The 21,725-nt window shown below is 42.6% G+C and overlaps 1 protein-coding gene across 1 annotated transcript in view; it reads left to right on the plus strand.

The window, feature by feature from the left end:
* grin2ab (glutamate receptor, ionotropic, N-methyl D-aspartate 2A, b) overlaps positions 1–21,725 on the plus strand; it is a 70,613-nt gene that overhangs the window by 11,312 nt on the left and 37,576 nt on the right. Inside the window, exons 3-4 of the mRNA XM_071522865.1 lie at positions 3,140–3,364; positions 3,504–3,662. Of these exons, the coding sequence (XP_071378966.1) occupies positions 3,140–3,364; positions 3,504–3,662 (384 nt within the window). The remainder of the gene's footprint in view (positions 1–3,139; positions 3,365–3,503; positions 3,663–21,725) is intronic.

Raw genomic sequence — 21,725 nt, forward strand, 5'->3', positions numbered from 1 at the left:
CACCTAACAATGTAATTTCTCAGTCTGACTGAATCACGTTTATTAAGTTATTTCTCTATTAGACACACACACGCACACACACTGGTCCCCAAAGGGAACTTGGCTTCATAATTATCCTCAACACTGAGCACAACACATAAAATGCTATTCCAAAGTGCCACAGCTCTCTCATCTGAGAACTATCCTGCCTGAACCATAAACTCCCCGTCTTGGCAATGCTTGTAACTTCATCTCCATGCCCTTTCTCCCCTCTTCTCTTTGCCTCACCCTCACCTTTTCACTTCTGTTGTCCTCCAGAGTTCTCTGTCTTTCTCGTGGTTCACATACACAGACAGACACACAAACACAAGCACACACAATGCAGTGCCCCAATGAATGAGGGAGTGTGTCTTCTCTAGCACTTGGCAGAGTCCTTATTGTTTATTCATATTTATTACCAATGAAATATGAATGACAGAACTCTCGTGGACAGTCTCTGTTCCCCTGGTTCCACAGGCGCATACACACACATGCAAATGCATAGAGGAAAGCATGCACAAAAAAAAAACATAAAATTGGCCAAAAGTGTGTCTTCACCCCCCGTTTTCTCTGCATTGCTGAAATTTTGATGTGGAAAAAGGCTGTCGGGCTGTTAAAAGACTGTGTCTAGGGGAGCGGGGAGCAGGCAGAGGGTTTTAGCAAGGACAAGCAGGAATGCACTTGGAACTTACATCAATGTTAAACAAATAAAAAAATATGATATGTCAAAACAAGGCCTTTCTTCCATCTGCTGCTATTGAATGAAGACAACAAACAACATTGTCTGGGTGGCTGGATATTGATACACTCTGAGCCTTAATAACTGCACAGCTATCTCTGGAAAATATAAACACAAACACTTTCAGATCAACCTCAGTCTCCTAAACCCCAAGCAGACTAGTCTTGCGTCCTTCTCTGTGATGTCTTACCTTCTCTAATCCAGCAGTTGCTGCGGAGGTCATAAGATTTATATCAAACTTTTTCTGTGTAATTTCACATGGAGGGGAAAAGTCTGTTTTCTTAGACCTTTAAAAAAATATGATATGGATAGAGGTAATTTATCACGCAGCCATTTAACTATACACTGTTGGGGGTCACAGTGTGTGTTAATGGTTTGCATGTTATTTCTAAAGCTGCTCTGCTGAATAGGTATTTTGTGATTACAGCTGCAGCCTCTAACAGGATTTACATCTGTTATTTCAGTGATCTTGGGCAGTTTCATTAACACTGATGTACATGAGCATCTCCCTCCCAAACATAGAGACCAGATAACCAAGAGCCTAATCTGTGATGCCATTTAGAGACACTATCTGGAGCTGCTCCATTGGCAATGAATGAAAGACTGAAATTGTAGACTGATAGAACATTTCAGCAATTACACCCACATGAGCTTTATTTAATAGTAGGGCTAACATTTGTGAACCAGAAAATGTGCTCATATCCGCGGAAAATCACCCTGGGTAATGTCACAATGTGTACAAAGGCGTTCTCTTATTCATTGTCACTGAAGCAGCTTGAGGGCCTCTTAATGCCATCGCCCATTAGAGTACTGGGTCGATTGTTTCTAGCTTTGACAGAGACTTCACTTTCGCAAATCTAGGCTGAACTTTACCCAGGAAAATAAAAAATGCTTTGAACAAGACTAATTTGCTTAAAGGCAACGCTCTGGAATTTAGGGAGCATATTTGATTGAACCCAAACAAAGGCTCCTTTCAGTCCATTCATTTTTTTTTCATTCAGTAAATTGGTCATTGAGAAATTATAATCACTTGAAAAACATTGAAGAGTGAACATCCATCAAATTAGGAAGCAAGAGAGTGAAATTTTGCACTGATAGGATACCAGAGAAATAGGCCTAATGGATAATGTTACTTTAGTAAAGTACAGTATTTTTCAGTGGACCTGAAATGCTAACGCAGAAGGAAACTTCAGACAGTGACCCCTCATGACATCTCTTTTGGATGCTAATCATAGCAGTCAGCGGATCTGATTTTAAGCACAAATGCAAATTCTATAAAACAGCAGGCGCATAGAAAAACCACTAGAAAACACAGAGTTTTCTAGTGCTGATGTTAACCATTTTGGAGGCTGTGCCACAGCAGACTCCTAGTGGCTCCTAGTTGTGTTAGCTCTGATGCTAACTCCAGGGAAAGTTAGTGTAATCTTGTCCCATTGGTTAAGGCTGACACTAATTCCCTGGGACAGGAGTGTAGCGGTGTGTGATTTAGCGGCGTATGCTAAGTGCTGCTGGAGCTGCAGGCTAGTTTATGGGCACCAGGGCAGAGAGAGCAAGCTGGGAAAGTACTGACTGACTAACTGGCCTGATTAGGCCGGGTGTGAGATGACATGGATCAGATACACACACTTAGCCAGCCGGAAAGACAGATTGGCAGAATAAGGATGGCTCAAAGAGGGAGAGAGAAAAACATCAAATAGATTAAGAGAAAATGAGTAAGGTGGAGGCAAATCAGCAGACAGGGATGCAAAGTTAGACAACAAGGGAAGGTGAGGATAAAGAGATACAGACACAGTGGGTTAATTTTCTGGATGTGATGATTTCCTCCTGGGGTGTTTTTCAGCTCTGCTGGACTGTGGTGGTGTAAGAAATTGGCTGAGATGCAACGTAGCATCCGCATCATGGTTTCATTAGCCCTCATTCAGCCCAAGGCATTTCACACTGCATTTCCTCTACTCATCTGCTCCTCTCAGATCTGCTCACATTACAGGAAAAAGGTAACAGACTTAGCTGAAACTGGGAACAGGGTCTTAGACTCAGCTGAATTAGACCGGAACTTGGTTAGGATACGGAGTGTGTTTGAGCAAAGCCTTTTTTTTTTTTAATCTCTGTGAATGTTATTGATTGATGTAGACACCTTTGTGTTTATATCGATTGAGAAACTTTCCCCATTTACGACCATCAATAGGGTAAAATCAGATTGTGTTTATTTCACGGATATTTTATCCATTTATAGTTGGCACTTTTCTGTGAACATTGCCTACAGGCATTGTTTATGTTCAAATAAAGGCCGACAGTGGAACAGATATGGGGTAACTTCTGCTGCCGATCCCTACAGTCACTCTGTGTTTGTTTGTGTGTGTGTGTGTGTACCTGCGTGTTTAGGATATGATGGGTGTAGTGGGCTGGATGTTGCTCCTACTCTCCCAGATCATGGTGCCTGTGGCGTCCCAGAAGCCTCCAGGGCTCAGTGTGGGTGTGATCTTGGGACAGACACGCCCTGTTACCGACCAGGACCTCCGCCCACCTCGGCGCCCTGAAGATGCCCTTGACGTCTCCGTGGTAACACTGAGGATCAACCAGACAGACCCAAAGTCTGTGATTACACAGGTGAGTAGCGCACACAATGCTGTTACGCTCCCTACTAAAGCCAACACTTAATTGCAAGCTCTCTCTCACACACTTAGTCTCTCACACACAGACACACAAACACACACTGACACCTGAGTTTGTTTTCTTGTGCCCCAAGGTGTGTGAGCTTCTGTCACGCACACGTCTCCATGGCATTGTGTTTGCCGATGGCACCGATCAGGAGGCCATTGCCCAGATCCTTGACTTCCTCTCTGCTCAGACACAACTTCCAGTCCTGGGAGTTCACGGAGGATCCTCTATGATTATGGCCGACAAGGTGAGTGATGATGACACACATACAGGCTTGTGTAGGCACAAATGCGTGTGCGCGAGCACTCACAGACACATACACACACACACACACAACCTACTCCTACCTCCCTGATTCCACTGAATCCACAATATGTATGTTTGGGAGAGTGAGATTTGGGTGTTGTAATCCTTGCTCTTAGATAATTCTTTTCAACCTACACTGTATTTTTTTTTTAAATGTCCTGGCATGCTAGCAATCAATTTAGATACTTATTTCATTCACAAACATGGTATTTAGCAACTCACTCCATCTGAAATACTCTACACAATCCTGTACAATCCAGTGGGCTACAGCATGAAAAATTGCAAAGCCCCTCAAATCATCCAAATATATTCTGTTCCAAAGCTCCCACTTTAGAGATGTATGTCTTCAGCTGGTGGGTATATGAAATAAAGAATAAACATAACAAGTATCTGTTATGGTTTACATCCTCTTAGTTACTTAAGCTCTTCCTTATGGATGCCCATCTGTACTTGGTTCACTAGTATTTCATACATAAACTGTCTAAAGATATTGTTATACTGAGAGCAGAAAATGACATGTTGGGTGGTTTTGGAATCTTTTTTATGCTGTTAGGGCTGCCCTGTCAGATTGTTTTGAATGCCTAGTTTCACAGTAGAGACAGAGCAAACTCGTGTGGTAAGTTGCTAAAGGGTAAATCAATGAAATAAGTGTTTGGATTGATGGCTAGTATGACAGAGAAATAGATTCCTAGTTTTAAAAAGAAAAAGGAAAAGAGTTGTCCTTTAAGATTAGGTTTTTGTTTCATTTTGGTGTGCTGCTCAGTGCAGTTAGGGTTGTACATCTCTTTCTTAGCTGAGTTCTCTCTCTCTCTGGTACTGACTCTGTAGACCTTGCCGACTGACAGACTGACTGAAGAAGCTTTGATAAAAACACAACCGGTTCTTTAGCCTTTTAAATCTCTCAGGGCACTGCAGCCAAAACACAGGAACCAATAACTGCTGCAGTACGACAGCCTTTTGAAGTAGTGGTTGACGGGGGGGTGGGGTGGTGGTGGGAGGGGGGTGTAGAGTGCGTGTTCGGGAGAGGGAAAAAAAGAGGAAAGAGACAGAGCGAGAGTTGTAGCATGAAGGTTAGGAAAGTGAGGTTGCGACCAGAAGGTCACCGGTTTGAACCCCCCACGGAGTATATCATGGTGGGGGAAGTGAATGAATTGTGCTTTTCCCACCTTCACTAGCTGCTGCTGATGTGCCCTTAAATGAGGCACTTAACCCCCAACTGCTCTAATGGAGCTGCTCAGTGGTCAGCAGTACAAGACTGAGGTCATTCTTGGCAGCTCCCAGGTGTGAGCCTGAGTGTGTTCATGTGTGTAACCTGCAACTAAACAGCCCCCTGCAACTATTCCTGCAGGCCTCTCCTGTAAATAAGAAAGTCCTCCTGCCTGGTTTTAATATGGGAAAAAAACAGCCCACTGCCATGCAGGAATCAATAAAAACGCAGCTAGCCATCTTGTACTGTAAGCAGAGAAGCATTATTGGTTTGGATGTTCACAAGTGTTTTTCTTGTCTCTTCTGAAGTTCTGACAGCTCTGATAAATGCACAACAGTAACAGAGGTTATTTAAAACATCGGTACTCATTGATTTAGATGGCTTACACACTCACACACACACACTCACTCACACACACACACACACACACACATATGATTGTGCCGGGAGTAATTAATTAACTAACCAAACAAATGAATAAATAAAATAATTAGTATACATACTGTATATATAAATAAATACATACGCACATAAGTAGGCTTTGTTTATTATATGTGATTCAAATTGAAACTTTGATCTATTAGCCTGGGACAAACCCTGGAAGCCTTGTTGACTTCATGAATGTTGTTTTTGTATTTCAGTGTTTGTTTTTGCCTACACTGTATTTCTGCCAAAACTGGCAATGTTTAATTTGAAAATTAATTCTACCCCAATTGGATCAGTCCTAACAAATCAAAGAATCTTTGCTGTTGGACAATCCAAAGTGCTTCTTCACCCATGTGGGATTGTTTCTGTATGAAAACTGATTAATCCGCTCAATCAGCGTCACCTAGGCCAGTCCTCTGATATATAAGTGAACCTCCCTCTCTCTCTCTCTCTCTCTCTCTCTCTCTCTTTCTCTCTCTCTCTTTTCCCTGTCTCTCCCCCCTCATCCCGAACAATACATTTCAGTATGGAACAGTTTGCGGTGTTCTGTGAGAAGTTGGCTGCCGCACTGCGAAGAGGGAGACATGTTTAGGGAACAAGGAGGAGATGTGGAGAGAGGAGGGGGGGGGGGGGGGGGGCGTGGGCCCCGGGGCCCAGGAGAGGAACAGGATTACTTTGGAATGTTGCACGTCCATTACAGAGGGAACGCTTTGGGAAATAAGAAATGTTCACTTTACCTCACCCCATATGTTCTCGCTCGCCCGCTCCCCACCTCCCTCGTTCACCTCTTCTCTCGACTCCCTCCTCGGTGTGCGGCGGATGGAGGGTGGGGGTTGGGGTCACAGTGTGTAGGATAAGAACATGAACATGCTGAAATGGAAGGTTGTGAATTAAACATGCATGTTCTTTCTGCTTTGCTCTGCCACTGTGGTGGGATGCTACCCGCAATGTCTGCGTATTTATATGTGTGTGTGTGTCTCTGTGTGTCCCGGCCTGGGATGTCCCATATCTGTAGGGGCCATTTGCCTAGGTTCTCTGCTGAGTCGCTTTAATATTTAACACCTGCTCCCCTCACCTGCTGTCGCCGGCAGAAGATACGCCGCTGTGTCATTCACTCACTCAGTCCTTCCCTCCCCTCACCTCTAATTCTCTCTCTTGCTCCTTATCTCTTCCCTCCTCGGTGTCTCCCTGTCTCCTCCAGCCCAATCTCGCTGTCTTTCCTTCCTCTCCTGTTCCCGTCCCTCCTTCGCCCCACCATCTCAGCTGCCTCCCTATCATTCTTCTCTGTCTTTTCCCATTGTCGTGTCTCTCACTCTTCTCGTGTCTCTCTGCTCTTGCATCCACGGTTGTTATTCTCTGGTGGCTAGGGCTGTGAAGAGAAACAGCCGGCTATGTTAGAAGGCTTTGGGAAATCTGGCTAGCCTTGAACCCCTGTGAAGCAGGGAGAGCAAGATTGGCTGATGAGTTTTTGTGCGTTTTTGTGTGTGTGTGTGTGTGTGTGTGTGTGTGTGTGTGACACAGAGAGAGAGAGAGAGAGAGAGAGAGAGCGAGAGAGAGTAGCTGGGTTAGTGTGGTTACTATGGTGACTAAACCACTACAGTGTTTAGTACTGTTCTGTCCGCTGCTGAGGTACACTCAGCCTCACTCAGTGTTGCTAGAAGACAGAACCCCTGAAAACACACACACACACACACGCACACACACACACAAAATTGAATTTGTAATCCCGATCAAATTAGTGGTGAAGACTGCAATGGGAGCAACAAAAAACCCAAAATGACAACAACAACAAAAAACATGACATTTAAAACTGAAGCTGATCTACTTTTCGCTGTTATGTGAAACAATATAGGGAGTTTTGGCTATGAGTTGTTGTGGATCTTAGAATTCCTTTCACATGGATTGGTAACAACACAATGGGAAAATGAAATCCGCTGATAAAAAAGGATGCAGGGGTAAAGAACGCCCTGAAGCACTGTAGCACTGAAAGCTATTATAAGATTGTACAAAATTTGATGCATTCAGTGAAAATCCTGCATATTACATCTCTAAGTTCATAGAATATAATAACTTAAAGGACAGTTCCAGTGTAATTTGAGTTTTTGCTAATTTTTTTCAATTTTGCGCCACGATTAAAGGTATTTTTAAATCAGTTTTGCCATACCTCTTGGGCTCAGTCACTCACATTCAATTCCAAACAGCATAGGAAACAAGTCGTTAGAGGTAATCCATCACTGTGTACGAGAAGCTGCATCAGAATGCTAATATCAGGCTACAAACGTTTACATTTTGAAAGAAGTTCTGTTCACCATTGTATATAAATTTGTGCATTCGGGAACACTGTGAGAGTCGAGAAGACACAGGAGGGTGCGTCTTACTTCTTCTTCGTGCTTCTCTGATTTCTGCATTTTTCCAAACAAACCACTGTTGCTTCTTCCTTAAACGTAAAACACACTTCCTGTGAGGCAGATAATTTTTTCCCAGGAATGTCCTAACTAGTACCTGTGTTTAGATCAGCAATGTAAAAGCTTTCATATGTATGCATTGTATGGTATCAATCAGCAATATCGGTTAGCAAAAAGGCCATTTATATACATGAAAACGTTGCACAGTGCACACAACCGAGTACTGTTGCTGTTGCAGTTTCTTAAACTGTATACAACTGAACGCTTTATTGAAGGCTACATCAATAGCCAAGCGTGTTGTGAATTTGCCATTATTTGAATGTTAGAGAAAGTCTGGGAAGCTGTGCCCAAGCATTCAATTATTCAAGTCTTAACAGCTCTAAAACAGAGACAGGCACAACTTTAATAGTAAAGCAGACAGGGTTAAAATGGATACTTTATTGGATTAAAAATTATACTGCGTGTACTTAGGCTGGAGACACACGAGATAATCTATTATTGATTTACTCCACATTTGCACATCCCGACAATCAGGAGGCTTGGTCAGGACCGATGGTCGGCAAAAGTTATCTGGTAGTGTGAGAGGTGTACAGATTCAATCTTAACCATCCTGATTGACTTGCAGCCTGATCTGAGCTGCTGCGGTGTATTTCTGATATTCACAACTTCATTTCACGCATCAAGACACTTAGCGTCACCTTAACCCATGTCTAACTTGATTTGGGACTTACTTATATGAGTGTGTGCTTTATATGTTTCTAAGCAAATTTGTCAAAAAGTATGGACTTTACATTTAAGCAACAGTTCTTCGACTGAACTACGTTAGAAGCTGTTTTGAAAAACAGTCTTTACAGCATGTTTGTGTGAGTGCACTTGTGTAACTGTCTGTTTATGTGTCTCTGTCTTGTTTATCTGTCTGTGTTGGCGGTGAGTCTCGGTTATTGTTGTTTGCTTGTTGGAAACGGCTGGTGGAGATGTCAATCTCTCCTCAGCAGAGCGGCTGCTGCTGTTTAGCATACATCACAAGCCGTGTTTGTGTGTCCTGTGTGTCTCTCTGTACTTAGTAATGGAACCAGCAAGATCTGCTATCAGCCAACAGGTCTCTGTCTCTGCTTTAGGACACAAGCAGAGACCCGACTTAGCTGGACCCCCTGCCATTGCGTGTGTGTGTGTGTGTGTGTGTGTGCATGCACGCGCACAGGAGAGAGAGAGTGTGTGTGTGCATGAGTGTGGATGTGTCACTCCCAGAACTGTCAGCAGTCATCTCCACTCATCCTCAAACACACCACACTACAGCACTGGTCCCCTGCCAACCAGCCCTCTATATTACTGTATCTCTCATCGTTCTCTCTCTGCCGCTCTCTCTCTCTCTCTCTCTCTCTCTCTCTTTCTCTCTTTTCTCCATTTCTGTTTAATGTTTTGCAGCTCATTGTGGCTTTCTGCTCCCTATATATCTGTTTTTGCCTCTCATCACCTTTTCTTTCACCACTGCCATCCCTCGCACACTCGTCCTCATGCACAGTCTACGCTTTCCAGCTTTTACTCTCCATCACTCTCTTAGATCCTTTTATTTTTCAGTCATCCTCCATGTCTTTTACTTACTTTCTTTCTTCCTGTCACCTCATGCCAACCTTATCCCCTTTCCTTTTCTCTTGTCATCCCCCCTGCTCTCCTCCTTCTCTCACGCCCCAGTTGGGGAGTACAATGGGATGGCAGTGGCAGGGTTGTGTGTGTGTGTGTGTGTGTGTATGTAGTTGGCTCCTGGCAGGATTGTATGATTTTGTGTGTGTGTGTGTTTGTGTGTGTGTGATGTCACAGTACAGCAGCTCTATAGTAGCTCTCTCTTTTTTAATCCCCGTGCTCACAGACCACACTGCTATTTTAAGATTCTATAAACCTTTTCAAAGAAGCTTCAAGGGGAAAGCTAGTCTGTGTACTGTGTGAGTGTGTGTGTTTGGGAGAGAGAGTGAGTGAGTGAGCAAGTGAATGAGTGAATGAATGAGTGAGTGAGTGAGTGAGTGAGCGAGCGTGCGAGTGAGTGTTTTTATGTTCAATAGAAAAAGAGAGGTGCATATAGTGTGTATGTGCGTGTTTGTGTGTGTATGTGTGGGTTTGTGTGTATGCGTGTATGTGTGTGTGTGTGTGTGTGTGTGTGTGTGTGTGTGTGTGTGTGTGTGTTTATTTCTCACAGACAATCAAACTTTACCAACAGGTAACACATTCATAGCAGCTCTATGCTCCATGACACATTTCTGACTCAGCACATAGAAATATAACCTAACCTATTTATATAACATATTTATATAACTGGAAAATAAAAGCCCCCTCTGATTATACTGTTCCCAACTGAATATTTGGGGATTTGCTCAATAGAGCATATCTTTTTGGTGACTGTTTCCTGCCCTCCCCTGCACTATTGCCATTCAGTTTTGGGTTATAGAAATAACCCAAACCTTCAGTCCAGGAAAAAGACAGTGTGAATAGTTGGAAGTCAAGCTGATGTCATGTTAATGTAATATGCAGGAACTCCAGTAATTTATTAGTGGTGCAGACTACAAACCTGGCTCCAACTATATCCAGCTATATTGCTCACAACTACCATGCAAGTGCAAGATCTCTAATCCTGTGCTTTGTTCCCCCATAAACAGACTGCGTGATTCCCTGTCTTCCCTCATACCTAAATCTTAATATCCATGTCTGCTACCTGTCTAAACCACTAGTTAATGAGTTTAATGTATCTGGTTGAGTCATGTTTAGTTTATCAAGGGCTCTACACATGATCCTGGTCATACACTCGGCCTAGTGCTATCATCTGATTTTCCTGTATATAATGTTGAGACAATTAATGACTGTGTCTGATCATAGGCTGATTGTGCTTGCCGCCTCTATGCCTCATTTAGTTCCAAAGTCTTGCGCCCCTGTTTACTTCTCTCATTATAACTCTTCCACTGCCAGTTAAGTTTTCTCATGTCTACATAGCTGCCCCTAATACCTGTACTATTGAGGCTTGTCCTCCCCAGTTGGGTACAGAGGAGCTAATTTCTCTATTCAGTGGCACTTTGTCCGCCATTCTTGACTCCATTGCCCTTTTTAAACTTAGAAAACCTAAACGCAAAGCCCAGAGCTGGCTCGATGACTTCACCTGTGCTCTTTATAGGAGGGAATGCAGAAAAGTGAAGTGTAAGTGGAAAGGGCAAAATCTTCAATTATTCTATGACCTATTGAAAGACCTTCTGGCCAAATACCAAGAAGCTGTCAAGGTCATGAGAGCAAAAAAAAATTCTGACCTCACCTGCAAGAACTATAACAACCCTACGGTCCTGTTCAGCATTGTTAATAAATGTCCCCATACTGGCACCAATGTGTCTCTACAAATAGTGAAGAATTTTAAAGATTTTTCGTCAAGAAAGTTGAGAGCATATGACAGAACATTTCTCCTCCTTCCTGGGACCTTTCTATTTCACGGATAAATTCTCCTGTCCTGAACTGCTTTGAGCCCATAACTCTTTCTTTCTCAATAGAGACTGTTTCCCACATGAGCCTACAACCTGCCATCTTCACATTATCCCCACAAGCCTCCTTAAGGGGGTTCTTGACATAGTGTGCCCAACCATCATCTCCACTGTCAGTAGCTCCCTGGCCACCAGCATCGTTCTACCCACGGTTCAGCCCCTCCTTAAAAAGCCTAACCTAGACCCCACACTTCTCAACAATTTCAGACCCATCTCTTAATTGCTGTTTTTGTCCAAAGTACTAGAAAAGGTTGTTTTGCCCCATCTGTTGTATTTGAACAATAACAACATATTTATTATTATACATATAATTCAGTCAGTTCAAACAACCTTTTCCTGCACTGTATGCTCTGGAGACTGTACTATCCTGTTCCTTTTAGACATGAGTGCTGCCTTCAATTGTGTTCAGTTGTGTGTAAATTGTGTCATTCTGGTTGACTGTCTCGAGCACGGGGTTGGTGTTAGCAGCACTGCCCTGGCTTGGTTTGCGTTACATTTGAGAACCTTACTTTAGGCAATTTTTCATCCTCCTAGTCTAGCATCTCTTGTGGGGTCCCTCAAGGTTCTATTCCGGGTCCACTTCTCTTCTCAATTAATATTGCTGCCACTGGGTCATATTCAGAATTACATTTCCTTTCACTGTTATGCAGACAATACCCAGCTTTACCTCATGCTAAGGCTCAATGATCAGTACAATTTAAACATCAATCTAACATTTGGAACTATCTTTCTGAAAATAAATGTTGCATCCGACATAACTGTCTCCACCTAAACAAGAGCAAATATGAAATTGTTTTATATCCCTTGATTCCATCAAAATTACTACAAAATAATTTGGGCCGCTTAGCCACTCATGTTAAACCTAATGCCAAAAATCTTGATGCAATCTTTGATTTGGCCCTTAACAGTGATAAATAACTTGAGCAGTAAAAACTATTTTTTTTCAGTCTACACCTATTTCCAAAATCAAATCTTCATGCCTTTATCTCCACCTGTTTGGATTATTGTAACTCCTTGCACATATGCATTGGTCAGTCTTCCATGTCCTGCCTGCAGTGAGAATAGCACACTACCGCCAAGCTTCTAACTGACTCCAGGAAGGTGGACCACATCGCCCTTGTGTTGGCTTGTTTTCACTGGCTCCCAGTACAATTCAAAATTGGTTTTAACATTTTGTTGTTTCTTTTCAAGGCTCTCAATAGCTTTTCCCTATTTATATTTCTAGTATTCTACGTCCCCATTTGACCTCAAGAGCCACTAGTTAATCTGATGTGAGGCCCTCGGATGTTCCACAGTCTAGGTTGAAGCTCAAGCGGGATCACACATTTGCTGTTGCTGCCCCTAGACTATGTAGCTCCCCTATTATGGTGACAATGATGATGATAGTGATGGCAATGATGACGATGCTTATGATGATGAGTAGTAAAGTCCTTGTTCTTGCACAGACAAGAGAGAGCTCTAGCTTTTTTCTATCCTTATCTTTAATGTAGGAAGGAGGGTTATGGTAACTGTCACAGCAGCAGCATGGAGATAGTTTTCTGTAATTAGATGATTCAGTATGTCTCTATGTAATGTTCATATTATAACAAAACATACCAATAAAGAAAAAGCTAGGTAAAGAAAATAATTAAATATACGTTCATAATGTGAACATCTGCTCTACAATTAAAGTGGCTGTTCACTGAAAACCAAACCTGTTATTTTGTCTACATTGTCTCATCCAAAAACTGCTATCAATCAAGCATTATTTCATTTTATTTCAGTGTTATTGTTTGAATTATTGCTCCATGATTCCATTCAAGGACAATTTGTCCTTTGTTGTGTTAATATGTGCTCAGTGAAATTATGTAGATGAAAAATAGCATTGCCCAAAGCATCAGTGAGGAGTACTATTGGGAAAATACATTTCTCAAGTAAGTAAGTTGTGGGAGAGTGAATTGGGATTTTTAGGAATTCAAATCGAAACAAAACATTACAACCAAATATCTAACAAACAAAAGCTGATCTCAGATTACAGGAGTTTTAATTGATTTTGAAATCGGGTTGCATCACGCACATAAGGAGAAACTTAACCGATTTTCTTCTCTGAAATCGCAAACAAGATCACACTACAAGTTTAGAACATAACAGTGCATCACACACTACAAGATATTATTAAGATTATCTTGCCCGACGGAGCTTCTGTATGCGACAACTCACGTGACCATGGAGAGGCAGGAGGCAGATGTTTACAAACATGGAGGCAGAACAGCTGGCTTTGGTGTGTTCAGTAGTTTGCAGTAGTTTGCCAAAGAAAAGTGAAAGGCCAGACGAGTTTGGATGAGGAAATGGTTGGAGAGACAGACATAAAGCAGGCTGTCCGTTACGGAGGACTGGAGGTGAGAATTTAACCGTCAGTTTTAATATCTGTTTGTTATAACCTTGGTACACTATCGCTAGCCTAGTGCTAAAAGTGCTAAAAGGTTTACCGTTGCTAGGCAATACTGTCAGCTGTCCCGGCCGGGATGTTAAAGTTGTATTGTCCAATGTTGAAAGGCATAATGAAGTGACGTCGCCATGCAGATACTCGCAAATATCAAACAGGTTAGAAATTATCGGGGCGGCTCCTATGTGTCTTCGAATGGTTTGGGAGGGTTAAGATTTGATCTGTACACAGCTCACATTACCAGATATTCTGCGCCGAGCTTCGGTTCCAACCAAGACTCAGGTCCAGATTTCTCCTCCGATTGTCGGGAGGGGCAAATCAGGGATAAATCGGTGAAAAACTCCTGTAATCTGAGCCCGGCATAAAAACCATAGTGAACACCCCTCTGGAGAATTAATTAAACCCCAAACAGAGCCTAAATTCATACATAGCATGGAGACGCACTATAGGTGAAATACACTTTCAAACCTGGTTAGACTCTGGCCCCCTTTACACCTAACATTGACACGCGTCCTGGGTGATAAGATAGCGCAAAAACACATAAAATCCAGGTGTAACTGCAGTCAAGACGCATTGAAGATCTGATAACACAAACCACCTCTGGAGATGGTCAGAGACGCTTTTGACCACATTAACACAGTAATGTAGATGCAATGCATCTTAAATCCACATATAGGAACTGTGAAAGGGAAGATAAACTTCTTCTTCTTGTAACAGAAGTAAACTAAGTAAACTAGAAGCCTTGTCCTATGCATATTGTGTAAGACAATCCTAATTTCCTAATTTTGAAAAACAAGAAAAAGTGCATACAAAATGCCAATTACTTAGCACTTGCCATCCCCAGGGAAACAGAAATCCAATCCCAATGTGGATGTGAGATGCATTTTAAGGACAGGTGTAAATGAAACCAAGTGAAAAGATATCTGGACACAATCCGGATATGAGACACATGTTAATGCCAAACTGTGTTAGGTCTGATACACATTTGTTGTGTTTTGTTTGGAAACATTTATTGGGATGCTTTGCACGACAAATGGCACCTGTCAACTTTGCTTTGGCACCCGTTTGTACCAATACGTTTTGACACTCGTTGATTTTTGCTACAAGTTTAATTGCAGGACTAAACAGATAGAGAGACACTCACATTCATTCATAGGTATGAATGTGAGACACTCACATTCGTACCTATGGGCAATATATACTCTCCAATTCACCAGACTTGAATGTCTTTGGAATGTGGGAGGAAACTGGAGCACCTAGGTAAAACCCACATAAACATGGGGAAAACACACACAGACTCCACAAGGGCTATGATCAGGGATTGAACCCAGGTTCTTGTTATTTTGAGGCAACAGTGCTGACTGCTGAGAAGATGGCAAAGAAAATTATTATATTGATAAAACAGGCAGATTGTTTTCTCTTCCCCAAGAAAGCGTGACAGGCAGATAATCGAACACTGGGACTGTACTGTATGCTAAGGCTAGTTGGAGGTGAACATCAAAATGCTTTCTATGTATGGGCAGTATTCTATTTGCAGAAATGATCTATACTGTGGCATGTTTGCATAAAAGAGGCTATCTACATTTAGCACATTTTTTTTTTCTAAATAAGAACAGATAAAGTGAACTTAAATAATCCCTGTGGAAAATGTGGTTAAAACTGGGTAAAATTAAGGGAAGAAGTAAACCAAGCGTTGCAAAAGCATTGTCCACTTCAGCACTCACTCTATCTGCAGGAAGGGTCTAAATATTGGCCATATTGGCCATTTAATGTACTACTGTAACTACCTGAAACAAAGTTAAGGGGCAAGTTAAAAGTTCTGTTGTTCTGGTATAATGATGTATCTGCAAAGCTACTGCTGATCCATTCACAGTCATTGTGATTGGTATGTGAACAAAGGGATGCATTCTCCAGAGCAAACACCTTCTACTGGCACTACCTCCTAACTCTGCAATTACCTGATAGGCCAATTCCTGCGACAGGCATACAACCCAATCAATCATAGTTAGGGAGGTGTTTGACAAAGTTGCAGGTCTTGAGGGAGCAATAGCTATTGCCGCTTCTCTGTCTCACATCAATCATTTCTCAAGTGCAAACAGTGCATTTTTACTTTTATCGCTGTTGTCGAGGAAGAGTGTGCATTTTGAGATGGTTTTGTCTCAGCCATATTGATTGCTTTTTCAAAAGAAAATGCAGATTTTAATCACTTTTAGTACCACAATTTTCAAGCTATGATGTCTACGTAACACTGCATGAGTGGACCACTTACCTCTGCATAATGGTACTCTAGGCTACTAATGGTAATCCATACACTAGCAGGTTATAAAGTGATAAGCTGTTGCATTAGCCTCCTCACAATCAGTAGTTACACTATTATTCATTATAGTGACATCTGTAGTTACACTAGCATACATAATATTGACATAAGTAGTTACACAAGCATGCATTAGAGACAGATAAGCAGTTACACCACTGCACATAATAGACAGATACAGTAAGTGCTTACACTTGCATACATGCATAGTAGTTTTTCTCGCCCCCATCCAGTCTACAGGCAGGCTGCCATATGTGCTAAGAGCATAGGCACATGCCTCGGGGCATCTACCATCCATGTGCTTCACGTGTTCTACTGGGAGAGAGGTAGGGAGAGGGAGAGAGGAAGAGGAGGTGGGAGAGTGAAACAGACACAGAGAAGGGAGAAAAGATTTGAGTGAAGCATGTGTCAGAGGCATACCATGTTGGTGTCAGTTCCACTCCTCTTCCTCCATGTTAAGAAGTTCCTCTCTCCCTCAGAGGGGGAAAAAAACCAACACTTCACCAACTGGCCCTGAGAGAGAGAGAGAGAGAGAGAGAGAGAGAGAGAGAGAGAGAGAGAGAGAGAGAGAGAGAGAGAGAGAGAACGCAAAGTAATAGTAATAATAGAGAGGTAAGTACTGTACAGGTACAAATGGAGATAGATTAATGGTGAAGGAGCAACTAATTAGTAAAATCACCTGATGTAGTCATTGGTTGTATCCTCTTGGACCTCCGTAGCAAATGATCAGACACGACTGATATAGAGAATTATATGAAACTGAGGTGTTCAGAGGGGGTTGCTGCAATGCTTGAGTCACTGCTTCTTTTCTCTCATCGACCAAACTGACCCTTTTCCATGATGTAAAAATTATTAGTAGAATTTCATACTACAGTAATTACTATAATTACTTTAATTTTAGTCCTCTTAATAGACAAGTTAAATATGCACAACTTACAAATGTCAGTCATGAAATCGTATTGTGCAAACTCTAACTGCCTGCCCGACAGTCATTAAGCAGACCTCCAGACTGCTGCTTTCTCTGGGAGCTTTGTCATCCGTCTACGATCGGGCATCAAACAGCAGCAAAGTAGCCTTTAGCTATACAGAACATGAACTTACTCATCAGCTGATCTGATGGTGTGATCAGCAAGCTGAGAATGACACAAACATTACTGAAATGTAGTGGCAATAAGCTTCAGCTGTAAGGTTACCATGGCTACCATAGTGCAAACTTAGTTTTAACTGCCCATTTCTAGAATTTGTTTTTCAGGGGCTAGCCCATGACATTGTTATTCCAATTCTAGGCATGATCAAATCATTCTTGCTACATAGCTGCAGTAAGTATAATGTTAGCATACTGTTGCCAGCCACAGATTAATTTATTAAAATGAAACGTCATCATAGCTAGTAACTAATAAGGATCTATCTTCATATTACCTGTTGCACATGAATAGGCTACTGCAAACTGCATTCTTATGAAAAAAAGAGACAAAAGAAAGAAGCAAATGATAGAAAAGGCCAGAAAAGGCTAGTTAAAATGGATTAAGACAACTATACAGGCTATAGGCTATGGGATTTATTTTTCATGTATTTATCCAAGGTTGACTGAGCATGCTATTCTTTTTCATGAACGTCCTGCTTCACATTCATACAGTTAAACAGATTCACACCTGGGAGCTGCGGTGTAACCTCGGTCCGCTCCTGTTGGCCACTGAGCAGCTCCATGGCAGCAACTGGGCGTTACGTTCTTTGCTCAATGTCACCATGACGGTAGTTGTTGAGGGAAGGGAGAGCATTTGTCATGCTCTTACACCACACAGATTTTCCCAGCTTGTCCGTAATTCACACCAGCGACCTTCAAGTCATAAGCCCACTTCTCTGACCTCGATACAGGGCTCTAACTCAGTTCAAATGGTAAAAACATAGAAAATATACTATATAAAAAGAACAATCTGAAAAAAATTTTAAAGTACGGACAGATACATGTAATAACAGCCTTACCGTTAATCCCTAATGATGATAATGATACACATTAGCTGTTTAAAAATACTATTTTATGAGACTGGTGACACATCCCATTTCCTTCCGTAATACATTCTGTGCTAGCAAAGAAAGCTAAAAATTCCATGTCAAATCCAGTGTTATATTTTTCACCCCCACCCCCGTGTGTGTGTGCTACAGATGCCCCTTTTTCCATGTGAGCCGCTGCCCTTGAACTATTAAGATATTGTCTACACAGCCCCGATAAGAAAGTACGAAGAGCAAAGTCATGAGATGAGATGAAGAGCGAGAAACAGAGTGGTGTAAGGATAGAGGGAGTAAAGGAGAGAAGAGTTATGTTGTGTTTCTGAGGTGATGCCCACTTTGGCAAGTCAAACTCCCTTCACCGCTCTGCTCTACTCTGCGTGGGTTGTTGCTGTATAAATAACACTCACAGAGCAGATCAGAGAGAGCGAGAGAGAGAGAGAATGAGGGAGGGAGTAACAGCAGAGAAAGAGATGGTGAGGGAGACAGGGAGGAGGGGGGGAACGAATGGGGGAGGCAGTGCGAGAGAGAGAGAGAGAAGGATGGAGAAATACAGTTGATAAGAGTGATATTACTGTAGATGTTCAAGAGGAGGAGAAAGAGAGCGGAGAGAAGGGAAACGCAGGGATAGAGGGATGGAGCGAGGTGGGAGATTGAGAGGGCTTGTAGAATAATTGAACCATATATGGTAAGAGTTAAGTATGAGGCGATTTGAGAGGATGAGAGAGAGAGCGAGAGAAAGGAACAAGTGCGAGAGAGAAATGGATGTGAAGATGTACAGTATGAACCCTTCAGAGAGAGGGAGAGAGGTTGCGTGTGTGTGTGTGCGTGCGTGTGTGGTGTCATGAGACGGCCTGTCTTAGGCGGTGCTTGTATGACACCCTCCGCGTTAGTCATGGGGAAGATGATTAATAGTGTAAATATACTGCAGCAGCTCAACGCTGCCAGCTAGCAGATCTCGAAGCATTTGTGTCACATGCTCAACAGCTAATTTTTCTAGACACAATTTGTGAATTGTAAAGGTATATTTGATTGTATTGTACTGTAACTCACACTGTAAATTACTTCTTGAGTTTAACACAAAGTTAAACCACTATTAGCTTCCCCCAACACTGTGTGTGATTGTGTGTGAAAGACAGCAAGGAGCAATATGGAACAAGATGGCCTACCTCACCACAGCAATTTAATGATGGCCAGAGGTGTTGCTAGGCTAGTTGACGCTGACGCACCCGAGAACATTGCTCTCCAGACCAGTACTAATCAGCTGTTATTGGCACAAGGCTAGCTAGCAGAAGATTTGGATTGGCATAGTCTAAGAAAGGCCTACTTCACTACAGCCAATTAATGATGGCCAGGGGTGTTACTAGCCTCGCCAAGGCTGACACATCCTAAAAGATTGCATTACAGATCAGCACTCTGCAGACGTTCACATCACAAGTCTAGCTAGAAGACATTTAGATTAACTTAAGCCCTATTCAAAATGGATTAGTTTTACTGCAGGAAGTCCTGAAATTGTAATTATTACCAAAGGCATTCATAATTTTAATCCAGTACGAATCTGTCTTGTGTAATTTTTACCAGTCTGGGAAATAAAAAATGTGGAACAAATTACCTACTGTTTTTCAGCAGTCTAAAATGTCATCTGATAATAGCAATCCAGTTCGAAGTGACATCTCTACAATCTAATAATGGGTTAGCTGTGTGGCGGCTGGCAGATTGTCATAACACATGTGGGCTACTAGCTCAAATATCCTAATGGAGGCGGTAAGATTTTTGACCTTCGAAACAAGCATCACCCCAGATAGTTATAAGGTGCAGTATTTCCTCTCTGGCGCAGTGTTGAATTTTCTGGGTTTTCTCCTTGGTAGTCTTGCGGTTTTGACAGATCAGAAGTGATCAAGACATTTTACATCTGGGCTACGAGCAGAGATCCTTTATCCCGTACGAATGATCTTCTGAAATTACACATGTAGTAAAACCAATCCAGTTTGAATAGTGCTATAGTTTGAGTAACATGGTATGATTTTAATGCAGGTGCCAATACAGTGCTAGTACCAGTAAGTACTAGCAGATTGGTGCTAGGCAAGGCTAATGCAGGTGCCAAGTGGAGTGTTAAGAGCGAGCCGTGTGATGCGGGCCTATGGCTCCTGTTGCTGTAATGAGAGCGGCTCGTTCTCAGTCTCCTCGCCCCGCTGCTGCTAATTGCCTTAATTGAGAGAGTGACCTACATCTGAGAGAAGCTTCTGTGGATCAGCAGAACAGCTGGCAGACCTGCAGAAGGAGAGGGAGGGAGGGCTGTCAGAAAAAAACAGGGAGGGCTAGAGAAAGGATGAGATGGGAGGGATGTGGGAGAAATTAGGAGAGACAGAAGTGGATGGAGGGGAAATAGAAAGATGTTGCCAATCTGACTCTAAACAAGTTGTTGGGGGATTTTATTGCTGCATGACAGCTACAAATATTGTTTGAAATTGTTTTTTTTTTAAAATACTATCCATCCGAGCATACATGCTCGGATGGATACACACTTCAAGATTTCTTGACCCAATTAAGCATCCATATGTGTTGTTATAGCCAAATTTAACAAGTGAAATGAGAGAGAGAGGGGAAAAGCAAGTCAAACGGGGAAAAAAGGAGGAGGAGAGGGACAGGAGGAGTAGGGTGGCTGGCAGTGACATCATGCTTTTAGAGCAGCGGCCGGCCCTCAGGCCAGCGCTGAATACACTCCTAACAGTCTTGTGTACTTCTCTTAGACTGAATTATTCAACGCACTCCTGATGGAGAGACTATGTGTGTTTGTGTGTGTGTGTGTGTCCCTGCGCGTGTGTGTGCACATGTGCATGTAAGTGCGTCTGGAGAGAGACTAGAAGTTTCACACACATGTGTGCATGTGTGTGAATACAACTTTGCTTTATTTGTGTGCTAGAAAGGACACATGCGAGAGGCTGTTTGGAGTCATTGAGTGAGCTTGTGATGTGTGGGCGGCTGTTTCGTTTATGTGCAAGTGTGCGCAGAAGTCTATCAGTCTGTTCAAGTAAATGTGTGTTTTCTACATCATGGCGCAGTCAATTCAGCTAGTTTTTGTTCTTCCCCAAAAATAGTTCTGTTTATCTAGTGCTCCATCAATCCTGTCTGTCTCTCAACCCCCCCCCCCCCAATCTTCTCAGTCAACCCCTCCCACTCCTACTCACACAACACACATGCACACACACACGCACACACACACACATGCACACACACACACCCTGTCTCCCTAACTCAGTGTTTTGGATTTTGAGCAGCAGTGCTGTTCGTGTGTGCCCATTTGTGTTCTTGTGTTTGTGTGAATCTCGATGTGTGTGTGTGTGTATGTGTGAGTGTGGTTTGTGTATTTTTTTTCTATCAGTGTGAGTGTTGCTGTGTGTATGTGTGTGGGTGGGTGGGTGGGAGTGTGTGTATGTGTTTGAATGTCTGGGTGTGTGTGTGGGTGCATGTCTTTGTATGCCTTTGTGTGTTTCTGTGCGTGTGTGTGTGTGTGTGTGTGTGTGTGGACAGTGAGTGTTGGGGTTTGATCCTGTGCTAATGATCTCCCAGTGGCTCAAACTTCTCTAAAGTGTGTTGAGCAGAAAGGGAGAGAGAGGGAGAGAGAGACAGAGAGAGAGAGAGAGAGCGGATGGGGGAGGGAAAGAAGGATGTGAGAGTGAACAGAGAGCAGCGCATCATCATCATCAC

The sequence above is a fragment of the Centroberyx affinis genome, unplaced genomic scaffold, assembly GCF_046629955.1.
Source record: "Centroberyx affinis isolate AG114_WGS23_722 - 3 ecotype Tasmania unplaced genomic scaffold, CSIRO-AGI_Caff_v1 ptg000100l_1, whole genome shotgun sequence".
Classification (NCBI taxonomy): domain Eukaryota; kingdom Metazoa; phylum Chordata; class Actinopteri; order Beryciformes; family Berycidae; genus Centroberyx; species Centroberyx affinis.